The 21,704-nt window shown below is 44.4% G+C and overlaps 1 protein-coding gene across 1 annotated transcript in view; it reads right to left on the minus strand.

The window, feature by feature from the left end:
• Positions 1-2,716: 2,716 nt before the first annotated feature.
• The window catches only part of DENND4C (DENN domain containing 4C), a 1,285,018-nt gene continuing 1,266,030 nt past the window's right edge, over positions 2,717-21,704 (minus strand). The window contains exon 35 of the mRNA XM_078675962.1: positions 2,717-7,974. Coding sequence (XP_078532088.1) covers positions 7,838-7,974 — 137 coding nt within the window. The 3' untranslated portion in view covers positions 2,717-7,837. The remainder of the gene's footprint in view (positions 7,975-21,704) is intronic.

Below are 21,704 nucleotides of genomic sequence, written 5' to 3' on the forward strand. Positions count from 1 at the left end.
AATATGCCCACGCAGCTGCCCCCCACAAATGTTTTCGGACATTTTACTGCCATTATTACTGAGGGTTAATATGTGGATATTCCTTGCTGGATAATATGAAGGAGGACTGATAAGCAGGGAAGAACAGTGGTTACTGCTGGGAATCATTTATTTGCCTAGTGTATAAACAAGAATTAAAAACGTTTGTGCAGACTATATCTCTATTCAAGCTAATTAATGTATTCAGTGGGAGAAAGGAATTAGCTGAAAGCTGTGTGACCACTGCAGAAAATGCCTGGACCAAAACAAGCTTTGGCAAAGCCAGTCAACTGGGTTCAAGAATAAAAGACATACAAATATGGGCATGCAGAAGTGTTGTCCCGGACATATTGAGGGGGATATTGACATTGTGGTGGTAGCATTGGTAGAAGTGGTATTATTCGTGTTGGAGGTGTGGAATTGGTGGTGGTACTGTCCCGGTGTAATTTCCAGACACCGGGACACGTTCAGCAGCACCTGCACGTTGCCTGCTTTCCATTCCCAGCAACAACGTGCTGGCAGCAATGGAGCCTTTTTTCACCTGCAGCTGGGCCAAAATTAAGGGGCCATCAGGCCTCCTTTTGTTTGTATATGCTGACTGGGGGCCGCCTGGAACCTTACATTTAAATGTAAATGCCACAGAGGGAAACAAAGGCACACAGCTTGCCTTCTCTTCATAGGTACTTAAGAGAGTCATGCTTTCGCCTTTGTTCTGACCCTGTATATAAATGCAGACACTGTAAGACTGTCAGATGGGTTAGTCTGTCCCAGTATTTACACAAATAATTTAAATAGCACTATTTTGTTTATTTTACAGCGCTACGTCGTGACGTCATGAGGTAATTTGCATATTGTCTTACTTGGTCAGTTCCCCCACTTCTTTTTATGGGACTTGTGCCCTGATTACTTGCCTATTTATAGAGCAGCAGTGAGGTTAGTTGTAATCTTCGTTATTTGCCCGTTGTTAATAGGAACTATGTGCTGATCCAGCCTTGAAGATCTGGTGTAGGAGGAAAGATTTTTGTTCGGTTAAATAATGAGTGTTTGATCTTTTAGATAGCATGTCAGGATGAGAAGTCTACATCGGCTGCAGAACATGGTACGGTACAGTTCTTGGCATGGGCGTCCAGATGGCAAGTGCATAGGGCTGTGCATTTTCGTGTCTGGTACTATGCAAGCGTGGCCAATGTTCAACTCTGGAATGATGTACTCAAAAAAAGAGGTACACGGCAGGGTAGACTGTACTAAGCATCCAGGCACTGTATTAAGATAGCTAGAATGGTGCTGAACACATCGTTAAATAAAGCTCAAATCTTGAACGTTTTCAGACTGAAGACGATGTTGACTACTGTTACCCTCTCACACAGCTCAGCCAACGAGCCACTCACTTCTTTTCTGTCTATGGATATGCAGATGAAGAGTCAAGACTTATTTCTGGAAATTGCACAGCACAAGTGAGGCTGGTGACTGAAAAGAAAAGAAGAGTAAGTGTGCAGAACAAAGAGAGAGCTTGACTGTCTTCTAAGGACATCTAGACAGAGAGGGTGTGACATGTTTTCTTCAAGATAGCCCCAGAAGAAAAATGACACAAAACAAGTACAGATTTCACATAGTTATAATTGACCAGTCTTGGCTGAAGCAGCTCCTGCTTTCAGAGCCAGGATATTCTCCCAGCTGAGTTGTGTGCTCTATGAATACACAAAACATAGAAAATTACATTAATTGCACAATCAATAACACTAAAGCTCGCTTGGATCCAGCCCTCTTGAACCTACTTTCAACACCCTGGTGCTTGAGCATTTCCATCAGCATAAGAAACCATGCCTGCTTCTTCAAAAAGACTTTGGGTCGATTACGATGGCACTGCAACCTGTGGCAGGCACCATTCGGTGCTTGCCACAGGATGCAGGGATGTTGAGGGGTGCCCCTAGGGCACATAGTGAAGGGCCAAAGGGGGCCGGGCCCTCATAGGGGCCACAAAGAAGCCTTTCCTCCAGCCTTTTCACATAGGAAGAACCGACATGAACTGGCTGGCGGAAAGATGGATCGTAATCCCCACAGTGGTGCACAGTGGTGCCAGAGAAGGCACCACCCCCAATGTGGGGAATGCGATCCGACCAACCGCCTGACGGGCTCCTTGAGCCAGTCGGAAGCTGACGGTTGGTCACTGCGACAATGCGGTCAGATCGTCTGTATCCTAGTGTGGCGGTCTGACCCCACTTAAAGTGTCAGTAGGACCGACACCGATGTGCTGTCAGTGTCGGTCCCACTGACATAATAATCAGCCCCTTTGTCGTGGAATAAGCCAATAAAAGCCAATTCTGGTGCTTGTGGTAGGTCCACATTAAAAAACACAATAGTTTCCAGACTGATATCTTCAATACAGAAACTGGATTCACAAGGAAACTAACTCTGTTTTTGTTTTAGAGATCAACGCTTAATTCTGGAATACAGGTGGCTTATAAACTAAAACACCCCACTCTCACAATATATTGACCACTCCGTGATAACATACCAACAACAACGTACGAACGAGCAAATTTATCGCAAACTGTTGACAGGTGCTATTTGTACTTTATCCCTTCCATGCAGTAAAGAGGTTTTGATACTATTGATTGGCAACAGCTCTTTATATATTTATTTATTTTTGAGGTTTTGAAAAGCACACTCAATTGACAGAGAAAGAAGCACACAGATATATCTGTCCAAATTTTATTTAAAGAAATACTTTAAGCGTTTCTTAATATTCTATATATTTCTATACAAAATTCTGATGCCAAAAAAGCTCCCTTTGAAAATGGATAAACAATTGCTTTGAATGTACAAAAACAGACAATAAAATTTGTTAACAGTAAAAGCATAGTAAACATGTGCAGTTTTCAAACAGTTCATATAGTCTCGAAACCAGTGCAAATGGGACAATGGAATACATTCATACCACTTCCTCTTATTCCCAATCACTGACAGTATTCTTTTTTTCCATCTCCTGGAAGGAGCTCATTGTGCTTACAGGAAAAAGAAATACAATCCCTTTTATTTGCACTGTAGAAAAGTGCAAACGGTGAAACAATGTTTATTACACTTTTGTGGTTATCAAACCCACAAAAACAGCTAGTAAAATCATGTTTATGGTATTCACGTGTAAGGCCACATAAAAAGGCAGACCAATTAAGGCACCTTGATGATTCAATTCAATAAAAAGTCTTGTTAACTGTAATATTTTGAGTGGATTACAAAATATAGTTTTCTTTTTAATGAATTGAACATTCGTGAATCATATTGCTGATAGAAGAATCGGTCTGTAATATAGGAGACAGGCATGTCTGAGACGTCTATATAAACGTTGAAATCATTTTTAAATGTGGTCGCTATAAAAATATATTTTACTACCATGAAAATACCGGAAAAAATCCATTACTAAAAATGTGTGGGTAGTAGTAAACCATTGCGATCTAGTAAAAGGGAAGGAGAGTTAGTAGTGCACAGTCTTATTATAAATTCATTTACAATAATTACATCACATCTTACTGAAGACCTAGAATCAGTCTGCTGTACACAAGGACTTCAAATCCATTAAAAACAAACACCACTATAGAAACATTTAGGAATACCAGACTTTGTTTCACATAATACATTCAGAAAGTACAAAAAAAATCTATTCTAAATCAAACGAAGGAAATATCAATTACCAAGACACTAAAATGCATCGTGGAAAGCTTAACAGTCTTGCTTCTGTACCATCCCACTGAAATAACCCTGTACGTACACATAGAAGGTTATACAAATGCATACTCATTTGGTCCATGTTTTGAAGAACAAACTCCATAAGCCTTGAAGGGATATCTACCTGCTCCACTCTGTGTGCAAAGATTACTGAAAGATGCATTCAATTTATTGTCTGAAAAGAAGACTAAAACAGCTAAGCAAGATCTATTTTCGATATCCAGTGTCATTATCTCGGCAGTCCAACAATGACACATAACAAATATTGAATGATGATCAGGCAGATTCAGTGAATGGTTATCCCTCTCAGATGCTTCAGGGCAACTCCCTTCCTCACAGTGGAATCGAACACCGGGTTTTCTGCAAACAACACTTACCCCTCAGATTTATGTACATACAACTTCCACTTACATCTGGAAACCAATCGTAGTCCACTCCCTAATTTCTGCAAATAAAGAAATTTAAGGCTAATTTTTGGATTAGATATAAAAGTTGTTATAAAGTGGAAGGGTGAAAAGGATGAATAAGTGGTATGAGTGTGTGGAAATACTTTATCTTAAAACAAAATAATCTTTGGTAAATTGGGTCCAGGTGACTAATTCACTCTTGTGACCCTGACCTCCTAGATTTTACTCTGGACACTGAAATGACCACTACCAAAACAGCTGTCTTCGTCAGAATCTGTAATGACACACACAGTGCGCGAGCGCTACCACAACCAGTGCATGAATTAGTGAAAACCTCTATGACCATGAGCTTTGGATATTAAAAAAGGCAATCTAACATGAAACTGAACACTACTCCAGACCAATATCATCACTGCATGCTGTAGCACATTTTACATTTCCCATTCCATCCTAACGGTTTTCTGGTGGGAATCTTACCGCCTCAGAAGGACATCTTTCTTAAGCAACTTTTGGATCCAAATTATTTCACATAAACCTCCCATTTAAAGACCCAAAGCCAATGCTGATGTTGAAGAGACATGGTGTCTCAGCCTCTACGTAAAGATTACCTTACTTTCATACCATCTACCTCAAACTCCCATGTACATAAAAGAAACAAATTGTCTGTGTTTCTGAAAGTCAATTGCTCGTTCAAAAGATGGAAGAATCTGAGGTGGCTAAAATACATACAACTTCAAGATGTACACCCTGCCTTGCTTTCGTGGCCATCGTAAAACATGAGGATTATCCAACTAAGACATCTGTGATCCCATACTGCAACAGTTTTCTAGACTGTCACAACGGCATTCAGTTGCAGAGACTGCACTGCTGGTCACCAGTAGCATACAGCACTCGAATAAAAATACAAAAAGTAATGTTATTACAGAAACGTATATGTTCCTTAGCTCCTGTATATGCAATAAACCATGACGGAGGTAAGGGTTCCTACTACGATACTTATTTAAAAACCTAACTGACCATGTGACTAAAATGGTTCCAAATATCATAAATGACAAGTTGCTACATTTTTCCAGACAATGATATCCGTCGGGTACCAGTGGATTCCAGACTGGACGGCCACTAACCTTTGACTTACACCATCTCACATAAGATGACTCTTTCTGAGGCAGCATATTAAGGCCGCAGCTTCATTAAGATCATAAAAATATGGATTGCAATTAAGTGCCACTGGCATACTCACTGAACTGTTTCCAACAATGTAAGAGATCGCACGTGAAAGAGTTAAGGCACTAATAATGAAGTAAGGCATCAATGTGCCCCTGATTAATCGGAATTACTATCAAATTAGCATACTGGCTAGAATTTTATGTTATCTTTCAGTGCACTAATACCAAGCGATCCCATAAAGGCCTGTTCGAAAAACACCCAGTAATGTATTCACCCTGAGTTGATATGGGCCACCATTCCCTCAATTATAAGCACGACCAGTTTCAGCTGGTTAAAAGGCAAAATGGGCTCCTCAGCCCATTTTGCCCATTTTCAGCCACAAGAAAAGCTGGTAAAACACAAAACATGAATACAAAGAAAGGTAAGATTTGCCTCATTGTAAGACTGTCCTGTTATTGCTCCCCTTAAAAAAGTGCACTGCAACTTATATATGCAACAAGTCCACACTGCAAGCAAACTCAAGGTTGTGTGGTTAAATATTTTAGAGCTTGAGAGCAAATGCATTTCATGGATGAGTGAAGGTCAAAACACTTCCATTAACAGCACTATTCGCAATCTTGCACAGAAGGACACTGCCACATACCCATACACTTGAGTTGGATGCTCTATGCTCCTAAAGGGACGCATTTTTCTAAGAACTAGGACTTACTTGTGTCAAACACATAACGTGTCACAGACCAGACTAAATGGAGAGGAAATGTGTGCTGAAAAGGCATGGCACCATTTTGCAGTTGGTATTCATGGACGTGTCAAGAAGTACTTTTTATCAATACTATTACCACCATAATGGTATGAGAAAACTTTCTTACAGCAGAGTTCCTGACGTATGCGATATTCATCCTTCCCCCGAAACTGTAGTGAAGATAAGTCAATAAGAATAGGTTCGTCAACAGGTAGAGACATGGTAGGTCATAAAAATAAGAACAAACGAAGCAAATTTGATGGCCATTTCGGAAACTGACCCTTACCTATCCTATTCCACACAAAAACACTTGCTAAACACTCACACGACAAGCTGATGCCTCTTCCTTTACAAAAAGCTAAACACGGAGCCCTAAGTGCAAAATAACTCTCATGCTTCCCAAAGCAAATTTTTAAAACCAACCCCCAATACAGGGTCAGAATTACTGATGTTGGTAACATGAACTGCAAAACACCAGGCTGATGTACACTTGTCTGGAAATAAAAACATCCTTCGGTGCCCGATTGGATGCCTGTGTAAGCAGACGTAGGCATTACAGCACAGTAAAAGACCATGTTATGGTACAGTTGCTGGTTTTAAAGGGGACTGTTGCACACTTTCAAATCCAGCCATTTTCTAGTGGTTAAATATTTTAGAGATCATGATATGAACAATAGTAGACAAAAAGTATAAAGTAGTGTAGTACTATACAGAACGAACAACTCCCCCCACCACAAAATCAAATCAAGATACACTTTCTCATACTTGTGTCAGTTTGTGTGCTATTTTCAGCCTAAGTACATACAGCATGTCAAACATTGCTGGTTCTGAATCTGCAGTCAAATTATGTCTAACAAACCAGTACCAACCATTATCACAAACTAAGTATTAGGCAAATATGGTCTATGAGCAGTTTACACAAGCTAGGTAAAGCTATGTTCCTTCATTTGCTGTTGAGTACTTTACAACAGTGAATATATTTCATGACAAATCCCCAAGTGATGTACTTTCCCACTACATCTTAACAAGGTGTCTATAAATGTATTGAATTTAACCGAAATCATTCAGGAAATCTGTCCTGCTTCAGGATGGAGGGCACCTCAGGAGAGAACGTCTCCTTATTGTTTAGGCAACCCTTTACATCCTTCGGTGAGCAGAGGAGGCATCTCCAGCTCTTAGTGCTGAGGGTTAAAGATTAGTTTATTTTAAGAGATAAACTGATTTACCTTAAAAACAACAAAAGGGAAAGCTGGAAAAATGCAACTGCATTATAATTTAGGTTAGACACCGAGCTACTGCTTCGGTCATTCATTTTTTCTGCTAGTTTAAAAACGTGGATGCCATTTCCACCCTGGAGGCCTTTTCAATGCCAGAGTTCATAATATGCATATACAGATATAGATCTTTAGTGACGGTTGTTTCATATTCATTTTTTACAATATGTTCTTCCCTTCTAAGGATGATGCAGGCATGCTTATGTAATCCTTAATTACACATGGACGGTTTAAAAAGTGCTTAAACTGCATTATTTCCAGACTCCCGTACCGGGAGGAAGTTCGAGAATTGCTGTCAAGTTACAGGGTGAATTAACTCTATGACACTTGGTGCCATTAAAGGGTTAACAGCAATATGCAGACAGTCCTCAATATTCCCAAGAGGTTGCCATGGGCTACCGATGACCGGCTGAATCCAGCTTTTTGACAGATTTCCCGTTTACCCACACTGACTGCCCAGCATCCATTTGTTTTGTGCAACATTTTCCACAGTGTCCTGTCGGAGCTCAGATAAGGGGGGCCCCAAACAGTTTCCTGCACCACTCGACGTTGATGCTAGGTGGGCCGTCAATCTTCCGCATTTTACTGAGCCATTCTGTGGGTAGTCCTTTGAATGCAATCCGGTATTCACTGTCAAAGGCCTCTGCGGGTGGAGAAGAGAATAATGCTTGAGTTTACTAACCTCCCACATGATGAACAAGCAACACCGTAATAAAACAGACGACACACAACAGTAATCGTGTGCAACAAAATTAAGTTAACAGTAAATATATTTCTTTCAGCACTGGGATCTTGAGCATCTTCTATAGACACACGTTATTTTTATTTTACATTCTCCGTAGTTAAACCTGGTAACCTCTGTAACGTGCTATCTTTCAAGAATTATTACTTCGCTATCTATATAGATGTATATACATAAATATATTTACAAATATACATACAATTGCATACTATATGCTCACACACACACACACACACACACACACCACACACACTCCCTCCCTCTCTCTCTCTTACTTAAAAATACACAGAGTGTAATATGGTATTTTGTTGATTGTGGCGAGTGGGTATGACTCACTAAAAGTGGGTCAAGTTGCTCTCCTCACCCTCCACAACGGTAATAAACATTACTTTCTGCAGATCTGCATATATGGCGGCTTGCGCTATCCTGGTTTGGCATGCGTAGTTGTAATAAGCAGGGCTGAAGTAATTAAGTGATTCTGTGACCACTGCGTTTTTCGAATAGTTGGGGATTGCCGCATGAGACAATCTTCTGCTCAATCTGCAGATTTTAATTATAAAAAATAGTTTCTAGCTCTAACAGATCAAATGTAACTGAAATCACAGCATTATGTTTTGTCGCAAAGTGGATGGCTATAGCCATAGGTTGACTGGTCATCTTTTTGTTGATTATTACTGTATTTGGATGTCAGTCTGGTACTAAGTGGTGAAGTAAACATTTTTACAAAATTATGAAGTAATACTATGACAAAATATGCCGCATTATGTTGCATAATTTGGCTTTTCTTGCTGCATAATTTAGTCTATTCTGCAGCATAATTTGCTCCACCCATGGCTGCCACTTAATTCCAGTGGCCCTGGTTATAAGTACATTTCTTCACCAGAACTGGCAAAGAAGGAATAAATCAACGCACTGAGAGAAAATCATGAATGAAGAGGCCTCAGGACTATTAGCACAAAAATAGTGGTTGAGGCCTTGTCGCCCATGGATTCAACTGCTACATAGCTGGGTAACTGGAGGGTAGTTGTAATGTAGGCAAATAGGCAGTCCATAAGGCATATTTTCTGCTTCTGAATTTCCAACGACATAGGTATTTTTAGGTCTCGCCTGGCGTTGGAGCGCGCATGCGCTCCACGCGTGCGAGAGCTATAGTCAACAACTCAGTTTCGAGAAGGGGACTCGAGCCACTCCCCTCATTTCCATTGGGTAGCGTCAGCGTTTATGGATAACTTTGCTTCCTATTGGAAAGGAGGGTTTTTCGTTGCCTCCCTTTGGCTTTTTGGTCTGGCCCACCCGGACTTGCTCGCCTGCTTCACATTAATTAAGTTTGAGCTATTGGCATTGCTAATTATTGCAACACCAATTGCAACAAAAGTCTATAAATTGTTGGCCAAAAAAATGTGTATTTATTTTTGTAACAATGGTGGCATGCTGCACTTTAGATGAGTATGTTTAAAAGTAAAGTGCGCCATACTGCGATTGCTACAATAGTTAATTGTGGATGCGTTAAGAATTGATGTGTGCACTGATGGCTGGTGGTGTGTGTGCCTAGTGGAAGTGTGCACTGCCGGCTGATGGTGTGTGTGTGTCTGGTGGAAGCATGCAATGACGGCTGGTGGTGTGTGTGCCTGGTGGAAGCGTGCACTGACGTCTGGTGGTGTGTGTGCCTAGAGAAAGCATGCACTGACGGCTGGTGGTGTGTGCCTGGTGAAAGCGTGCACTGACGGCTGGTGGTATGTGTATGTGCCTGGTGAAAGCGTGCACTGACGGCTGGTGGTGTGTGTGTGTGCCTGGTGGAAGCGTCCAATGACGGCTGGTGGTGTTTGTGCCCAGAGAAAGCGTCCACTGACGGCTGGTGGTGTTTGTGCCCGGTGAAAGCGCGTACTGACGGCTGGTGGTGTTTGTGCCCGGTGAAAGCGTGCACTGACGACTGATGGTGTTTGTGCCTGGTGAAAGTGTGCACTGACGGTGTGGTTGTGTGTGTGGTTGTATGTATGGTTGCATGTATGGTTGCATGTATGGTTGGGTGTGGTTGGGTGTGGTTGGGTGTGTGGTTGGGTGTGTGGTTGGGTGTGTGGTTGTGTGTGTGTATGGTTGTGTGTGTGTGTTGTGGTTGTGTGTGTGTGCTCGTGGTTGAGTGGGTGTAGTTGTGTGTTTGTTGTGTGTGTGCGTGGTTGTGTGTGTGGTTGTGTGCGTGGTGGTGTGCTTGGTGGTGTGCTTGGTGGTGTGTGTGGTTGTGTGTGGTTGTGTGTGTGGTTGTGTGTGTGGTTGTGTGTGTGGTTGTGTGTGTTGTGTTTGTGGTTGTGTGTGTTGTGTTTGTGGTTGTGTGTGTTGTGTTTGTGTGTGTTGTGATTGTGTGTGGTATGTGCGATTGTGTGTGTGGTTGTGTGTATGTGGTAGTGGGTGCGGTTGTGTGTGTGTGTGTGTGTGGTGGTTGTGTGTGGTGGTTGTGTGTGGTGGTTGTGTGTGGTGGTTGTGTGTGGTGGTTGTGTGTGGTGGTTGTGTGTGTGGTTGTGTGTGTGGTTGTGTGTGTGTGTTTGTGTGGTTGTGTGTGTTGTGTTTGTGGTTGTGTGTGTTGTGTTTGTGGTTGTGTGTTTGGTATGCGTGGTTGGGTTTGTGGTTGTCTGTATGTGGTAGTGGGTGCGGTTGTGGGTGCGGTTGTGGGTAGTTGTGTGTGTGGTTGACCACTTAATCACACTTGCGAAGTACTTGCTGCCCATGTCATCCATAACGTCACAGGCCCCCATTCCAATACCAGTAATTTCAAGATGATAACACAGGCCACCAAAAAACGCAAACCAAAATGTCCACAGTCTTACCCGGATAACCAACAATTCATGCATATTGCGAAAAAGCTATTACCAGTAAGCATTGCATAGCATGAAGTTATCTGAGTGGACGAAGCAGAACTGGTGGCGTGAAAAGAGGGCAACGATCTACGCATCCCTACCGACTCTGTTACTGACACCTTTAAAGCAATGAGCATTTGTGGACAACCTTGAATTGTTATTGAGAACCTTTGCGTTCTTCTGGAAATGCTCAGCGACATTCTTTTGCATTATTTGCCCTCTGGAAATCCAAATGCTCATACCTGTAGACTAATATGTTGCCACAGTAACAACATTTCTAAGCAACCAACCAATACAGAAGCCTCTAACAGAAACCCGGGTCTCCCCAACAATGCCTCCCATCCCGAGCATCGCTTTCTCCGAGCCCACCAGTGGGACTTGGAGCAGAATGAAGGCCCCCATTGAATCAGACTACTCTTGGGATGGGAGGGGGAGGGGCATCATTTACGTTAACCCACACAATCCACCCTCTCCCACAGCACCCCCCTTTCCAGGCATTGCACCGCAGTGTTTCCTTTCAGCCGCCAATGATGCCCTGCACATCCCAAAACCACAAACCGTCCACAAACCACAACGCCAGCAACTCTCCATGTCTGGCGACCTGCAGCAGCTCCCAGATTCCCTCAGAGCCCCAGGCTGCCCAAATGGGTGCAACTTCCGACACCTATGCATTCCCTCTCCTCACTGCCCTCCCCCTGCCCGCCAGACAGCGGCACTCACGGCAGCCAAAATCTCATTTGCCACCCCACCGGACCTGTCACAGCTAGCAAACCAAAACGCCGGCATCTATGTCCACATACAGAATCAACACCACAAAAGCGTCATACCTGCCCCCTATCGTTCTGTGCAAGCGAAGGCACTCTGAGCCATTTTCTACCCCTTTGTCACCCAACTGCCCCCGGAGCCCATCCACGTTCCTCAGAGAGCCCTGCAACCGTAGCCCTGCCTTAGTATGCTATACTGCACCCATGGTGTATACCCCGCCCACTCCTATACCATTTTCTGTGTCCATCTACATCGAATTATACTCTGCACGTGTCCCGTTCCTCCTATTGTTCCTTTGAACAGCCACAGAGAAAGGACATGTGCTGACCCCATGCAAAATGAATTCCCCCCCCCCTCCCCATCGGCAGCCCCGCATCTCCCCAACCTTCTCCTTCCTCCATCTACCCCACTTCAGCCCACCCAGCCCCCCTCCCCACCTCACCTCATACTCTGTAGCCGCCGCACCAGGTTTGTAGCCGCCGCACCAGGTTCAGGTGCCATGGAGGCATGGGGTGGACCGTCTAGTTTTCTGGTGAGCCCCCGTGAGGCTTGGAGAGTGACCTTGTCGGCCGTGGGACTGCCTCTACCAAGCCGGTAAGCTTTTTTTGCTGAGTCCTGCCCGCCAGCAAATTAAAACACACATACCTGCAGCGGCGGCCGGGCATTGCAAGGAACGCAACAGTTGCGTTCCTTGCAATCTACGTCTGCGGTGCACCAGCTGGGCTGCTGGGGACTGGAGTCGGATTGTCCGCTGGATGTGCTGCAAAACTGATATCCTCCTCCAGTCGATGTGCAGAAGAGGGAAAGAGGCAGCAGAGAACACTGTGTGACCCGGGAAGCGGCGGTGTGAGTGCAGACTACTGGTCCAGAGTGTGGACTGTGGTGGGGGCCCCCGTCGGAGGTGGGTCCTGCCAGGCACAAACAGTGTTGCCTCTCTTTTCTTCCTCCTGTTTCCGATCTATGTGTTTTCCCTTTCTTGCACTCAGAAAATTTCTGATGCCGAAAAAAAGTGCTTGTCTCCAAAAATAAGTGCTGGTGGCCGCCACCGGCTCAAATTAGGCACTGATTGGGGAAATATATTAAACCTCCTTTGCACATTGTTTGGTCTTTCAGCCCCAGGCAGTGTAAGACTTTGGGTCACTTTCCATGCTGTGGGACCAGGAGTAAAGGCTGAGTATTTTGGATCTCTCTCCCTCTTTTTTCCCTCTCTCTCGCTCTCCCACTCTGTCTCTCTTTCTTTCTCTCTTTCTCACACTCACGCTCTTTCTCTCACTGTGTCTATCACTCGCACACACACCGTCTGTCTGTCTCTCACTCTCTCTTTCTCACACTCATTCTCACTCTCTCTCTTTTTATCTCTTTCACTTCTCTCGCTCTCTCCCTCCCCCTAGTGTACGTGCTCAGCTCTCAAGAGGAAGGGGTTATACTTGCGCCCCACTGAGAACGGTATATCTATGCAACTCTCTGCAGTTTCTGAGGGCACCATATGTATGCCGTTCTCAGGGCGGTATACACGAGCTCAGAATATCCTCACAGCTCTCAGGGCAGTATCCGAGGGCAGTATACCCCACAGATCTCAGGGCAGTATACCCCACAGCTCTCAGGATGGTATATCCCCACAGCTCTCAGGACAGTATCCAAGGGCAGTATACCCACCAAGCTCTCAGGACAGCTCTTAAGGAAGTATAAACAGGCAGCTATGGGAGGCGTTCGCTCTTTGGTGCTTTCAGACCTGATCTGATCTGATACAGCTAGCCCGCTGGCTCTACGAGGGAGGAATTATTTAAATGCTTCTGCTGCTGGCCGCCACCTGCTCAAAATAGGCACTGATGGGGGAAATATATTAACCTCCTTTGCGCATTGTTTGGTCTTTCAGCCCCAGGCAGTGTAAGACTTTGGGTCACTTTCTGTGCTGTGGGACCAGGAGTAAAGGCTGAGTATTTTGGATCTCTCTCCCTCTCTCTCACATGCTCTCTCCGTCTCTCACTCTCTCTTTTTTCCCTCTCTCTCGCTCTCCCACTCTGTCTCTTTCTTTCTCTCTTTCTCACACTCACTCTCTTTCTCTCACTGTGTCTATCACTCACACACACACCCTCTGTCTCTCACTCTCTCTTTCTCACACTGTCTCTCTCTCTCGGTCTCTCTCTCACACTGTCTCTCTCACTCTTTATCTCTCTTTCTCACACTCTCTCTTTTTATCTTTCACTTCTCCCGCTCTCTCCCCCCCCCCCCAGTGTACGTGCCCAGCTCTCAAGAGGAAGAGGTTATACTTACGCACCACTGAGAACGGTATATCTATGCAACTCTCTGCAGTTTCTGAGGGCACCATATGTATGCCGCTCTCAGGGCGGTATACACAAGCTCAGAATATCCTCACAGCTCTCAGGGCAGTATACCCCCACAGCTCTCAGGGCAGTACCAGAGGGCAGTATACCCGACGGCTCTCAGGGCAGTGTACGAGGGCAGTATACCCCCGAAGCTCTCAGGACAGTATACCCCACAGCTCTCAGGGCAGTATCTGAGGGCAGTATACCCCCACAGCTCTCAGGATGGTATACCCCCACAGCTCTCTGGACAGTATCCGAGGGCAGTATACCCACCCAGCTCTCAGGACAGCACTTAAGGAAGTATAAACAGGCAACTATGGGAGGTGTTCGCTCTTTGGTGCTTTCAGACCTGATCTGATCTGATCTCATACAGCCAGCCCGCTGGGTCTAGGAGGGAGGATTTATTTAAATGCTTCTGCTTAGTAATATATTTTTACATGTTCGTTGCATGATTTACTTGCCACATAGTTCCAGGGCCCGGCTCGTGCACAGTCAAATGTAAAATGTAAATGTCATGGTACTTATAGAGCGCACTGTCACCAGACGGTCACCTTGCGGTGTCGCCTATGCGGCTTCCTGGCGCTGATACTCATACCGCTGTGGAACCCCTCCTGACTTTCCCTGTGAAGTGTCCACTCCTGGGCACCCCCAGGGTGAAGCCAGGCATCCTTAGCGCTGTTGGGGCCGGTGTAGAGGCTAAGCAAGCTATTGCCCAGAGTTGCAGCGTGGGGCCCGTGATTAGAATAGGCACCGAGGCGAGAATTAACAAGTCCGAGGAAATTGAGCCCGAGACCCTGCCGAGGAGGGAATCGAACCTTGGTTCCTGGCCAGAACTTTGCATCAGGGTCTGCCTCTCTAACCATTGAGCCACACTCCTCCACCGTCTTAGAGTCAATCCAAACTCTTGACTCAGCTCTTCCCTTTATTCCACGCCTCGGCAGCCTTTCACTCCTGGGGTGTTTGCAGCTCAGAATCCTTAGTTTACTAAGTGCCCACCTTGGGACATCCTGGCATTAGATGAGCGCTGCCATTTACCTCTAGGGGGTGGGCAGTGCTTGATTATGGACCAGCCTGTGTCTGGGGCAGAGACGGAACCCGTGGCCAGGAGGGCCACCCAGAACTCGACCCTGCCCCGATAAACCCCAGCTATCTGTCTTGGGGCAGCAAGGGGCTGCCTCCGCTTACGGCTCTCTGTGCCACCATGCACCAATCCTTGTGCTAATACCCTTAATCCACGGGTTCTCCGCACCCAGAGGGAGAGCACCTCGTAGCAGTACCGCTCTCAGTGGGTGCTGCGCCAGAAACAACGCTGTCAGACAGGACGTGGTGCGGTTTCATACCAGGCAGACATGCAAAGTGTAAACATGATATAAATACATGTAGCCGCAAGCTGACACGTGTAAACAGAGGGGGTGTGTCCTCATGTTTCCAGGCCATTGAGATTCGCATTGCCTCTTAATATCCGTCCTATTTGTTTGGATAAGGGGAGGAGTGAAAGATGGATTCCTAGAAAGTACGATGCAAAATTATAATATAGAGTGTGGATGGCTATTGTACACCACAAGATTCTCACACACATCAAGCATCTTTTGTGAATGTAAACTGTTTTTGAAGGCAAAGTCATGTGCTGTATGTTGTAAAACAGTTAGTCAAAATATTTTTGTTGGTAGGTCTCGCCTGGCGTTAGAGCGCGCATGCGCTCCTTGCCTGCGAGAACTATAGTCATGAAGTCAGTTTCAAGAAGGGGATTTGAAACCCCGCCACTCATTTTCATTGGGTAGCGTCAGCATTTATGTTAAACGCTGGCTTCCCATTGAAAAGAAGGATTTTAGGTTGCTTCCCCTTTGGTTTTTTGTTCCGGCCCACCCAGACTGGCTCGCCTGCATTACGGCTGTCGTGACGAAGTTTCTTATCAGAAGCTTTGTCACGCTGCCTTGCACGCGCCAGTTCGCCTCTCTGATTGGGCCGGACAAAAAAGGAGACATGTCGCCGCGTGTTTTATTCTGCATCTCGCTTTCACTATAAAGTGAAAGCATGATGCAAAAATAAACAGCGGGAATGGTGAGCGCTTGTTTTATGTAGCATTTGTATAGCGCTACTTACTTTGGAGCGCTGTGCTGTAAGAGGCTCTTCAGGTTGTGTGTATGCTTCGGTGTGCTGTCTCTGAAAAGCTTTGAGTGTTGTGTGCGAGGGCCGATGTTGCTCCCGTTGTATAACTGCAGGAGTGTGCCACAAAAAGTACCTCTGGTATTCAGGTGTGTGTTTTTTTAATGTAGCATTTGTATAGCGCTTCTTACTTTGGAGCGCTGTGCCATAAGAAGCTTTCCAGATTCTGTGTGTTCTTTGGTGTGCGGACTCTGGAACGCTTTGCGTGTTATTTTAAGTAGCATTTGTATAGCGCTTCGTACTTTAGAGTGCTGTGAGAGGCTCTCCAGGTTCTATGTATGCTTCGGTGTGCTGTCTCTGGAAAGCTTTGAGTGTTGTGTGCGAGGGCCGATGTTGCTCCGGTTGTATTACTGCAGGAGTGCACCACAAAACATACCTCTGGTATTCAGGTGTGTGTTTTTTTTATGTAGCATTTGTATAGCGCTTCTTACTTTGGAGAGCTGTGCCGTAAGAACCTCTTCAGGTTTTGTGTATTCTTTGGTGTGCTGACTCTGGAACGCTTTCAGTGCGAGGGCCGATGTAGCTCCTGTTGTATCACTGCAGGAGTGGTGGTGCGCATAGACACGAGTATGGCTCAGTAGGGTGTTCAGAGCATCGTGTTTTAGTAACTGGTAGAAAAGGCTCCAAAAACTACAATTTCGTTCACTCAGAACAGCGTCGGATCATCTCAATGATTTGCTCCCATGAGTGTTAATCCGGAAGTTCATGCTACACCTGTTTCTTTCTGGGTGTAGAACTCATTTGGACCCTAGAAGAATTATCTGTTTTCTTTGTAAATCAAACTTTTTCGGAATGTTTGTCAAACTTGTGCCAGAGAAATGCAGAACTCTCTACATGCAAAGCAAAATTTTGCTCATCAATGTTGACCTAATCGTTGGTGTATTTTTCGAGTGGAGTGGCCGCAAGTGTAAACGATATGCCATTTATGCAGATTTTACTACCAGGGTCACTCCGTGAGATTTCCATGGGAGTGGTCCATGCTCTTGAGGTGAACATTGAGCGGTGAAATTATGGATACTGATAAATGTTTGTACTACTAAAGTAGTACCTAATTAATGGAGATGTAAAATTGCAGAATATTTATTCCTCACACTGCTTTGGCATAGTAAAAAACACTTTCTTGAGGCGTCTGTCCCCCACTCTAATCTAACAGCTGTTAATGGAGGGCGAAGAGTAAGATGGACCAAATTTGTACAGGCAGAGGATAAGGTCGCTACACTATATCATCTCGCCATTCCTTTTTTAGAGAATGCTTTCAGGTTACCATATGACAGCTTTAGCCAGGACTACCTCTCTTCCTTTCAGAACATCCATCAGGGATTATGTGATAAACTAGCGTGTTTCTTTTATACCACCGCTGATCTCAAGGCACGTCTTTGCAGCAATAATCAATGGCATAATAAACTACGCGGTTTAGCCAAACGTGCCCTACTTCTGGAAATTAAAAGGGGAACAGCTTCTAGTAGAAGAGCTGCTAGGGCCCACTACAAGAAAATTATTGCTGAGGTGAAGCGGGAACGGGAGGTGGACAGATGGGAGAACATTAAATCTGCCCTCGACAACCGTGACTTAAGGTCCTTTTGGAATCTTGTTAAATCTGGCAACATTGAAGGAGCACCTGCAATCGAGCCCAATGTTAGTGAAGCTGTCTGGAGCCTCCACTTTAAAAAACTATATTCTATAGGCATCGAAGACACTTCTTTAGACTCTCTAGCTGCTATTGCGAACCCTAGTGTTACATCTGTTCCCAGTAGCACAAATAATAGTATTCCTCCATGCACTATGCAAGAAGTGGAGGTGGCTCTGGATTCTTTATTGCCAGCGAAGGCCCCAGTTCTGGATATAATCCCTGGCGATCTGTATCGTAGCGAACGTAAGGTCTGGGCCCCCTATCTATGGGTATTCTTCAACGCCCTTCTTCAGGGCATGAAGTTACCTCCAACTTGGTTGGGAGCGGAAATTGTGCCCAAATTTAAAAAGGGCTCCCTTAGATTCGGTGAATTATCGCCCAATCAGCTTAATAGATGTCTCTCAGAAACTATATGCACGCTTTCTACTGGCGGGATTGCAGTCTTGCATGGAGGAACATCAGATCCTTACACCGCTACAAGTTGGATTCCGGTCGAAGGTTTCTACCATCGACTAGGTATTTAGACTGCAAATGGTACACTGGAAGACTGTTATTTTGGAAGGGGGTAGCTTGTACCTTACTTTTGTCGATCTAAGATCTGCGTTCGATATGGTGCGGCGCGATAAGCTCTGGGCCATAATGAGAGCCATGGGTGAGCCACCATCCCTATGTGACCAGATCGAACGCCTGCACAAGGAAACATTTGCAAGGGTACGTTTTGGGTGAAAAGGAGAACTAACAGCCCCCTTTTCGGTGGAAAAGGGGGTCAGGCAGGGCTGTGTTCTAGCCCCCACTCTCTTTTCTCTTCCTCAATGGCTTGATTGCCGATCTATTGGCCACTAAAGATTTAGATTCCCCCCGGTTGGCGAATCGTAAGATCCCTGCACTTATGTTCGCGGATGGCACGCTTTTATTATCCAAGTCGCCTATGGGATTGCAGAGGACCTTGACAGAGTTTTGCAATTTTTGTAAAAATAGAGACCTTGAGATTAACCTCTCTAAGACTAAATATATGGTCTTTCATGCAAATACTTTTAATTGTCCCCATCCCCAAATGAATGGGATAGCTTTGGAGAGAATGTCCACTTTTGAATACCTGGGGGTCAGTATTAATGACCAGATGGACTGGGGGCCCCAAGTAACAAAAGTAAACCTCAAACTGTCACAATCTTCTGGTGGTATTCTTAAGGTCCACAACAAATGCAGTCTGAAAACGGTGGGCCCCTCGGTAGAAATATATAAGACACAAGCCAGGGGGGGAGCCCTTTATGGGGTTGAACTGTGGGGCCACTGTTTCGACAACTCACTGGCTCTGACAGAGAACAACATTTTTAGACGCCTTCTGGGGCTCCCGAAGGGTACACCACTTATTCCTTTGAGGCTCGATCTGGGAGCCGAACCCATAAAGGATATAATCGCCAACCGCCCTCTTCTCTTTTGGCGACGACTCTGGAGCACCCCTGAACTCGACATCTACAGGGAGGAATTAAAGAACGTCCTGTCCATTCTGGGAGCGGGGAAGCTATCATGGCTCCAACATATCAGACACCTCTGCATTAAAATTGGGAGCTCTAACCTCTGGAATTCGCCGGAGGACACATGACCCCTCATTTCAAAGAAATGACTCTCCCTGGTACTAAAGGAACACAATTTGGCGTGCCTAACACAGAACAGCCAATTGGGTGTTCTAACTGACAGCTTTTTGGAGGTCAAACACATCTATAAATTCGAGCAGACTCTGGACAACATCCAGCCCTTTATGGCAAAGAAACTCTATCTCCAATTCAGGCATGGAACACTTCCACTAAGGGCTTTAACTAATAAATGGAGAGGTATTACAACCACTCCCTTGGGTTGTCCGAGCTGAATAGAAAAAGAGGAATCTGACCTCCATGTACTGTTATTTTGCCCCCTTTATAAAACAGCTAGAGTAAGGTGGATTCGGCAATCATGCAACAACTTGGGCCTCAGGAACTACTTAGTAGTATACAGGATCCTGAAATACGATTCTTCTCCATTGATTGTCCATGCCACCTCAAGGTTTCTGTTCTCAATGTGGTGCACTCGCAGAGCTAGGATTAAGGTTACAGAAAGCCTGTGTAGTTAGGTTCCAGCAAAACAACTGCCATGAATGATAAGCTTCTCTTGCTCCTTGGTAAACTGTATGCGTTCTATGTCTCTTTTCTTACTTTTATTGGTATTTTAACATACACAATATGTCATATTTGTATTGTGACCCCATTTACAGTTTTAACTCGGTTTTATGTAAAGCTTTATATTATTCAGTTGATCAATTGTCTTAAATTTTTTTATTTTATGTTGTGTTTTCTATTCTGCTTTTAGGGTTGAAAACTGCAGAAATAAAGCTTTATTGACTTGACTTGCTTTGGCACTGCTCTCCCAGGTTATGGACGCTGGGAAGATTAATGGCTGCGTTGGCCCGTTCGGAGTTCGGAACTTTGACCTGAGTACTGCCATTAGATCTGAACAAGCTACAACCTTCTTTTCCCCACTCACTCTATATTTGTTTTTCAGATAAAAACCCTTTGGCATGGCAGGGATAAAATGACATCTACATTTGAAAAGGTTTTTTTTTTCCTGGTGTTTTGCGGTTTGCCTCAAATGCATCAAAGTAATTACTGTCTTGTTAACCGATTTTCTAACCATAGCTGTATCATAAGCAGCATACATAAAATAAACCTCACTACAATGAAAAGTGGATGTTTGTTGCTGTAACAATTGTTTAAATTAAAACTTTCAATTGTATTAATAATCAGCAGTTTGAAGCACTCGATAAACACTGCAAGACAAATAAACACAACACAACATTAAGTATCACCCCATCGCATAAACTGACTCTCAAAAGATCTTAGAGGCTCTAACTGAAGTATGGGGCATAAAGGACAAGTTACTGATGTCAGAATTAAGTGTTGTCTTTGCGCCAAGAGATGCTTGTTTTTTTACCAACCATTACAGAAAAATACCGGCCACTTGTACTTAATTATCCTTTTATCAGTTTAAATTTTGTTGTTTTTTCCACCGTAATAGAAGTTTCCATCAATCTTATTTTTAGTGGATGCTGACGTGACTTGGGTCTCATCTTATTATTTGTTATACTTATCATAAACATTGTTTTTGGTTAGCCTGTTTGTCTGCCTCTTGAAATGCCGGCTTAGCCCGACATGCCAGAGGTGCCCAGTATCCAGATGATAGCTTACTGTATAAGCAGCTGCCTTCTAAGCACTGTGTGAGCGCACGCTAGAACAGCTAGCAGCCTCTCGATCCGAATACGGAAGCGCAATGTTTAAAGATAGCATAATATTCTTGATAAGAACACGTATCCTTTGCAGGTGCGTGCGTATCTGTGTGCGTGCTACCGGCCACGCGATATCCTATATTAAAGTGCCAGGCTGCCAGCCCCGCGAGTCTCTACGGGGATGCATGGTGTCTTTATGCTTCAGAGGGTAAATGTGAGAGGTACCCCTTAACTAAACATCAAGGGAAATAGTGTTGTCTAACCAGTGAACCAGAAGTATTCCCCTGATTGAGAATAATTAAAAGAAGCCAAAAAGGGGTCAAGGAAAAACAATACCACAATACAAATATATATAAAGAATTCTTACAATTTATTGAAACATACAAATGTTAAAAGGAGAGTGGTCCCAAGGATTGGAGTCCACTCAACAAAATTAAAACAATAAAAACGAGTCTCAATTTCGGCCAGCAAGATTGAATCACAAAGACAGAAAAAACAGTAAGACATAAAATTTGTGCAATACTTATTGTATATTCGGACTCTATTGTATACACCTAAGCTATATGTACTGTGATACAATATATCAGCGAAGATGTCGAGATCCTGAATTATACTGTGTGTAGCGTCGACGCGTTTCG

This window comes from Lissotriton helveticus, chromosome 2_1 (assembly GCF_964261635.1).
Source record: "Lissotriton helveticus chromosome 2_1, aLisHel1.1, whole genome shotgun sequence".
In the NCBI taxonomy this organism is placed as follows: Eukaryota; Metazoa; Chordata; class Amphibia; order Caudata; family Salamandridae; genus Lissotriton; species Lissotriton helveticus.